This window comes from Haplochromis burtoni, unplaced genomic scaffold (assembly GCF_018398535.1).
Source record: "Haplochromis burtoni strain Fernald_Lab_line unplaced genomic scaffold, NCSU_Asbu1 Contig_538, whole genome shotgun sequence".
Taxonomy (NCBI): Eukaryota; Metazoa; Chordata; class Actinopteri; order Cichliformes; family Cichlidae; genus Haplochromis; species Haplochromis burtoni.
In genome coordinates, this window is record NW_024582899.1 from 331,807 (window position 1) to 339,779 (window position 7,973).

Genomic DNA, 7,973 nt, shown 5'->3' on the forward strand with positions numbered 1-7,973 from the left:
CTTTTCTTTGCAAGCTCCTTTGACTACGATGACCTGGATGACTGAGAACCTTCACAGACATGTGAATGAGTGGTATTTGGTGTGTTAGCCGGCCTATTCCTGTTAGCTGCAACCATAAGAAAACATCTCAGGCAGTATGAAACGTTTCCGTTGCAGTTCATGTAATGTGGTGGCTGTAGCTCTTGAGGTAGAGCAGGTGACCTACTGATTGGAAGGTTGGTGGTTAGATCCCTGGCTCCTCCAGTCTGCATGCCAAGTATCCTTGGGCAAGATACTCACCCCAAGTTGCTCTCCGATGCATCCATCGGAGTGTGAATGTAGTTAGAAAAGCACTCAGTTTAGAGTCAGTGCTTGTGAGAATTGGTGTGAGTGGGTGAATGTGACATGTTGTATAGAGTGCTTTGAGTACTCCGGGAGAGTAGAAAAGCGCTATATAAGAATCAGTCCATTTACCATTTGTGGAGAAGGCCTTTTTGGTTACCACAACAGCAAAGGAGATTCTGTCAAACGCAGCCATGAATCTGTGCAAATGGGACAAAATCACCAGATCTGAGAGTTATGTGGACAGACAGTGCACACAAATGAGGTGGTCGTGGAAATGTCAGAATCAGAATCAGTTTTATTGACCACGTATGTGTGCGCGTATACAAAGACAACAACAACACGTATGGTGCAGAGAGAAAAAATGTTGGAATGAAATTGTGGGATAAATAAGGGATGGATAAGTAATTACATACAAAAGAACAAAACAGTGTATGCAGTACGCTTTGATTTCAGCAGGTATGGTCCTGTACTATGGCTGGTACAGGACTATGTGAATGTAGTAAGTATTCATCAAAGTGATGGCCTATAGAAAGACGCTGTCTGCTTGTTTTGGCATACAGTGCTCTGTAGCGCCTACCAGCACCAATGACTTTTTCTGCAGACCTCATTGTCTGTTGTAGTCTGGTCTTGGCCTGTTTGGTGGCTGATCCAAGCCCTACAATAATGGATGAGCAGAGAACAGACTGGATTATAGACTGGATCAACAGTTCCTGAGGCGAGACTGTGGATCCCAGAAACCTGAAGGTTTCCACAGCAGACACAGTGCTTTTGAGTAAGGTGAGGGGGGATAATGGAGAGTCCACAACTAGGGCTGGGCCATATCATACCGTTCACGGTAATACCGGTATAATGTTGGGCAACAATAAGGAAATGACGCATGTGCAGTGCCTTTGTTTTCATACGCACATGGCGGAAAAAGCATGGTGGCGACGGAAAATGAGAAGGGCGAAAGCGGATCGTTGAATGAAACGGATGAACCAGAATTGGTTTGTAAAAATGCTGCAGCTTCAGTGGTGTGGAACTGGTTTAGCTTTCGTCCGTCAGATACACAACAAAGCACTATTTTGTCAAATGTTTTAGTACGACTTTGCTAAGCTACGAAGCCGCACCGCTTGATGGATTGTCGGAGCATTACGGCTATCGTAGGCAGGAGCCTCGCGGAGTGATACGTACTGTGCTTCAACATAATATTACCGTATTGTGTGTGTATAACCTCTTTTTAAGTTTTGTGGATATTATACATGGTTATGCTGAGGATATGTCGGCCAATTTCCACTGGAAATGCCTTTTGGTTAAACTGTCAGCAAGGAATTTGCATTTGCACTGTTAAATTTTTATATAACTTTAATGCACATAAAAAGCAGCTGCTTGTTTAAGTGAAAATACATTGATGGGGTTTTTTTGCACTAATAAAGTTGTGGAGTTGTAAAGTATTTTGTCTTAGTGTCAATCATATCGTAAGTTATATCGTTATCGGAAATTTTCAACTGTATATTGTGATAAATATTTTTGGTCATAGTGCCCTGCTCTAGAACTGGGCGATATGACCCAAAATTCATATCTCGATATTTTGTTTTAAAGCCATAAGGTAAGAACAAAAACAGAGTTCTTTTTGCTGTGTCCCAGATGTCACACGGGCACTTTTATTTACATACAGCGTAGATGTACATGAAGAAATTACTCAAAAATAAATTATCAGCATTTATTAAATAATCATGGTCCATAAATAAAAGAAAACAATGTTGTTTTTGTGCATAACAAAAAGCTCACAATTGTGCAGTCAAAATGTAAAAATAATAAAGACAGATTTCACAGCTGCTCTATTCCTAACTTCTACTGTGTGACTGACAGCCTGGAGTTTGAAATCCGCTTTGTAACCATGTCTCTCAACAGGTGCCATTTATGGTCCTTATACACACAATACGGTAATATTACGTTGAAGCACAGTACGTATCACTCCACGAGGCTCCTCGGTAGCCATAATGCTCCAACAATCCATCAAGCGGTGCAGCTCCGTAGCTTAGCAAAGTCGTAGTAAAACATTTTTTGACAGATTGCTGAGCGCCGTGTTTCACATAAAATCGGTTTGCGTTCATCAAGCACAACCAGAATTCATACATAAGGCGTGCTGTCAATTTATGAGAAAATGAAAGGATTTTAGGCCGTGCTAGTAACTCGTTAATGGAGATTTGCCGTGTTCATCTTGTCATTGTCTGCAGGCGAAGCTATGGGGGAGGAGGGGGAGTTGTGTTCAGTGAAGGAGAGGCGAGGACGAGTAACGTTGCGTAGAGACAAAAGTGGATGAAAGAGAGGCAAACTTACGGTGCCACAAGAATAGTTATAATGTAACATACACTATATCCATATAAACGATATTGTCACATCTTATATGTCGTATGAAAATATATCAATATTTAAAAAAAAACTCGATATATCGCCCAGCTCTACCCTGCTCTATCCGCAACCGTCTCTAGTTTTGAGCGTATTCAGTTCTGTTACTCTGACTGCACCACAGGGCCAGGTGTTGAACCCCACATCTGGTAAATGGAGTGGTTATTATATAGCGCCATTCTACTCTGAGTGCTCAGATAGAGTAGAAAAGCGCTCAAAGCTCAAAGCGCTTTATACAACTAATTCTTTCACCCAATCAAACCCACATCCACACCACACAAGCACGTTTTCTAAGTCGTTAAGTGCTTACTATCTAACAGTCATACACAGTCATACACAGTCATACTGCGATGAATGCATCGGAGAGCATCCATTCTTGATGAGTCCTGAACTTTCAGGTGTTAACTACTTTACTTGAGGTAGAGGCCATGTTGAATTCCCGACCTCTTTCTTATATATACAGTGATGCATCAGAGGTCCGTTTGGGGGAGACTCACTTCTATTCTGCCAAAGACTACACTTTGCCCATCTCAGACGATCAACGTAAGCTGGGGGGACATTGGTGGAGGATGAGTATGGGTAGAGATTCTTAACCAGCTTATGGAGCCACTGGCAGTGACAACTTGACAGACTGCTCTGAAGTGAACTGCTCTGGATTTGCTCTGAAGTGTTGAAAGTGGGAGATGTTGTCTTGACTGGAGACAATAACTGACCCTCCCAAACCTGGAGGATCGGGAGAATAGCATTTTTTTCCAGGGAGTGATGGACGCATTTGTTCAAGTAATGTTCGCACTTGTGAGGAAGTTTGCTGAAGAGACCTGTTTGACTATCATATCCATTAGAGATAAGGTATCCAGCTACCTTACCAAAGTAATGATGATGAACAACTGCTGATGGGGGGGGGTGAGGATGTTGTGAATTGAAATTAAATGACACTTTATGATATTGGGTTCAGCTGATTCAGCTTATCCTTCTTGTCATTTATTACAGTGAATATATAAACTGCAGCTATGTTTAAACAGCTAGTGACAATCATTTTTGCTTTATTGTGAAAGGTATAGACAGGAAGTGTTTTTATTTTGAAATGCAGGGAATTATCCTAGTGCTGCTGCTAGCCTCTTGCTGATGTTATGAAGGTTATGCGCAGAATATGAAAGTTATGTATCCCTTGCTATTCGTCAACATCAGCATTTTCATCAAGTAAATATTTAGTTTGAAATTGTCGGTTTCAGTCGTTATTTGAAACGTCCACCACACAACATGCCTTGAGTTGATTATTGTTGTGAACCACCACTTAAAGGTGGGTGATTTAGCCTTGAAATTAAATCACAGTGTTTCAAATAAATTCACATTTATGACATAAACACTAAACAAAATTTCATCGCCGAGCGCAGCAACCAGGCAGCTGCATTTATTAGTGTGCACAAAATGAAAGTTATTTTCTTATCAAAGTTTCTGTCACTGATGACAGACAACCCATCTATGTGTCACCACCAGTATTATAGTTCAGCTGTATACACTGACCTGGTATTGCAATATGCCACTTGTAATTGTATGCAATAAGTACGGGGTTTTTAAATAATTCGCTACATTCGCACCTGCCTCAGGCCTGTCTGTGCAGTCCTCCAAAGGATTCCCTTCCTCCCCTGGAGAGCTCTGAGGCTCCATAGAGAAGTCGCAAGGCTGGGCACGTGACAGCGGAGTCTGTGCTTGCTCAGGTATCGACCCCTCCCTCGTGGTCGAGTCATCTTCATTCCCATCATTCTCTGTCTCAGTGGTGCAGGCGTTCTCATGATCAGGCTCTTTTATAACTGCGGCACAATAGCAGAAAAATCAGGATTAATGTTAATGTTCTACAAGCCCGTGGTTACCATATAAATAGACTGATACAACAGATCAAATCAATGTAAAGACTTATTACTTGCAAAACTGTCCAGATCTAAAATATTGATATATTATTGGATATTTTTGAACAATTAAGTTCAAAATACAAAACTTGAATTTGCAGAAAAGTAAAAGTCAACAATGGAAATCAAATTTATCATGAAGTGTATGAATATATTATTGTATTACATTTTTATGCTGTTCATAAAAAGGTAATGATTGTGCTTGATGGTGATGTCCTGGAGTCAGGTGGTCTGCCAGCACCACTAACCTAACCCCATAGAGGCCTGTATAGGGTTAGGGTAAGTAAGTGGCCCCCAAATCACATGACTGATTTAAAATGACACAACCTCGCAGTGTCTCTTTTCAACTTTTGTCCAAAGTGTGAACCAATATGTACCAGTTTGTTTATTTTGCTGACAGACAAAGCAAAATGAGACTTATGATAAATGATTTACACGATGCTTTCCATGAATGCATCGTCACATTTAGTGCAATAAGAAAAGGTAAAAATGGGATTTTCTAAAGAAAGCCGTAACAAGCAGAAAGTGCTTGTAAGAAAAAAAGGAAAAACAAACATGTCACTCCCCATTTCTGTAGGAAAAATGCACCACACCAACCAGGGGAAGAGTGAGCGTGATGGTAAAAGTAGTGTAGTCATTATTTTCTTTTGTGCATCCAAACAGTGAGCCAACTGTTGAATGTCACAGACACTGGTAAAAAATCTACCAAAGGCAGTTTGCAATATAAACACTGTCCCCACGTGGACAACAGGAGGATGCACCCTGAACGTGCTGGGCTTGTGATGTCATTAGTTATTTTGTTTTAGCAGCAAACTGCAAAAACACATAATTTGTTCCCATTTTAACACTACAAAAAAAAGTGCCAAAAATGGTCACTATGTGCACAGAAGAGTTCATGAGAGGTTCGCGTGTGAAACGCATGCTCAGTCATGCTTTAGGGCGCATTTGGAGTTGGAGAGCCTTGGATGCCCTTCAACAAGCCTGGAGAACTACTTCAAGCACTTATACGTTTCTATATTGTGGTAAACACGTACTTGGCTCTGTAGTCATATTAGTCATCAAGTTATAAGTAAATAAGCATTATTTATGACTACGTCCATGTGCGTTTACCTTTCAGGTCTGAAGTGTATTCCATTGGTGCCATCCATTCATATTCATACATTCGCTTGCTACCGGAAGGGAGCATGCTGAAGATGTCATCTGTGGTGGACTCGGAATCTACGTGCATAGACACGGTCCCGGCCATCCCGCTGTCCGACCACAAGTTAAGGGAATGCGGGTCTGGCCCTTGGCGCACCTCCCTGTCACCGGCCTGGTCGCTCTGGTCTCCGTCCATTTCAGCACATCCTCTCGAGTTCTTGTCTTTCATCAGATAGTGACAAATGGCGTCTATATTTTCCTTCTTCACACCAGACATGAGCGCTTTGGCTCTCCGTGGGTCGATATTGTTGTGCTTGGCTCCAGAGCTGAAGTCATGTTTCTTGAAGCCAGCCTCTGCAGGCGGCTCTACGCTCGCCACGCCAGGAAATGCGTCCCTACCATCCCGCTGAACTGTATCCAGTTGTGCTTTTAACATTTCGATTTCTTCGCTTTTCTCGCGAAGTTCCATTTTCAATACTCTTATCCGGATGCTGACCATTTTACGGATCTCGGACAACGCAGTCTCCAGCACTACGGTGATGTTTCTCCCGAGGTGCTCAGTGATGTCGCTAACCGAGCAGAGAAGCTCTTCGTCGGGTTCCAGCTCCACGAAATCACCGTCAGCTGCACTTACTGACCCGGGAGGCTCCATGAAGACGCCGTGGGCTTCAGGAGACAGGCTCGCTTCAGTGAAACTGTGGTTTCGTTTGCGACTCATAGATTATTGGGATGGAGCGCTCGGTTTTCTTCAGTTTGGGTAGCTGGAAGCTATTTAGCAAGCTAATGTTTGGATGGTGCTGAGACGGTCGGATTGTTAGGTTTGCCTCACTTAACGTGACTGTTACCGGAAATGTATTTTCAAAATAAAAGCATGTCGTGTCGAATAGCTGTCTGGATGTAGGCTCATTACCCATTTTGTTTCGAAATGCGTGAATGGAAGTATTGTTTTCGACACGTGGTACTTGACAGACACAGAACAGAGCTGCAGCAATATCAGAGTTTACATGAATTACTATAAGCCAAAAACATGCACCAGGAAGCGAATGCACTGCACTCAGTGAAAATAGGAATGGAACTGATCTTATATTTATTTCACACATAACTATACCATATAAAATCTATTTGAAAACAAAAGACATATCAGTACATCTGTATATGCTGTCTCTATAGAAACATCTGTATACTTATTTGTACATAATCTGTTCATAACTATTCCCACCTGTTAACCACTCTGTGTATAATCTGCTCCTATTGCACTTACTGCTCTTGAACTTCTGATTAGATGCAAACTGTATTTTACTATCCCGTATAATTCAAGTCATTTGATTATTATGTGATTATTATTATTACTTGGTTTGTTGTTTGCTTTGCTCCTGCTAAATTGCTTTAATAAAACAATCTTCAGAAAGTCTAAATTGTGGACATTCCCTTTTAACCTGCTGCAAAGCAGTAAATGTAAAAATCTGAGTATTAGCCTTTAAATAAACAGTAACACCTTGGAGCTTAGTTTTCCAAGCCACTAAATTGAATCCACCAAGTCCACCTATGTAGAAGGGAGCTTGTGCAACAGTGTGGCTGGTGAAATACTGGGCCTGCAAAGCTATTCATGACCACTGGTTTTTATCAGAGTAGGCAGGGTAGACATCTGGAGGATAGAGGCAGTTAGAACTGGGGGAGTCCCCTCACCCAGCAGCTCCATCTAACTTCTTCAAAGACTACTGGGTAATACTCACAGGAGCAAACATTAGGATTTCTTAAACAAAGAGCCGGTTCAGATTTCCAGTACTGGGGTGCTGGCTCTACAGATTAACAACGCTTTTCAAAGCTTTTAATCAGCTCAGAAACACAGGCCTACATCATAATTTTAAAAAGTAAATTTTACTTTAAAATAAAAGCACATCTGAAATTAAGGGAGCACTGTGTGACATGGTTCACTGTATATATCTACAGGATGATTAAAATGAATTATGTATTAGCAAAAAAGCTGTTTACATGTTGTACATTTAGCCAACAATGTTTTTTCATTGATATGTTGATATAAAAGTGCAGGTGGGGTATCTGTCCACCTTCTCTGTTTTAAAATGTAATAGATGCCCTTATCTGTTTAACGTGGAGAAGGGCATCTATACAAGTAGTTGTATGTTGAAATGCAGGGTTAAAGTGGACATGAAACTCCACATGTGTGAAGACTATTTGAAGCGTGGAGCCCTG

General features: G+C 41.4%; 1 protein-coding gene across 2 annotated transcripts in view; it reads right to left on the reverse strand.

Annotated features, from left to right (window-relative positions):
• znf16l (zinc finger protein 16 like) overlaps nt 1-6,632 on the reverse strand; it is a 14,238-nt gene extending 7,606 nt beyond the window's left edge. Inside the window, exons 1-4 of one of the 2 annotated variants that reach the window (XM_042214255.1) lie at nt 5,733-6,632; nt 4,314-4,526; nt 902-979; nt 454-521 (exon numbers count right to left, since the gene is read on the reverse strand). In XM_042214255.1, coding sequence (XP_042070189.1) covers nt 478-521; nt 902-979; nt 4,314-4,526; nt 5,733-6,480 — 1,083 coding nt within the window. In that variant the 5' untranslated portion in view covers nt 6,481-6,632 and the 3' untranslated portion in view covers nt 454-477. The remainder of the gene's footprint in view (nt 1-453; nt 522-901; nt 980-4,313; nt 4,527-5,732) is intronic. The other variant, XM_005948741.3, reaches the window with a different exon arrangement.
• Between the last annotated feature and the right edge of the window lie 1,341 nt (nt 6,633-7,973).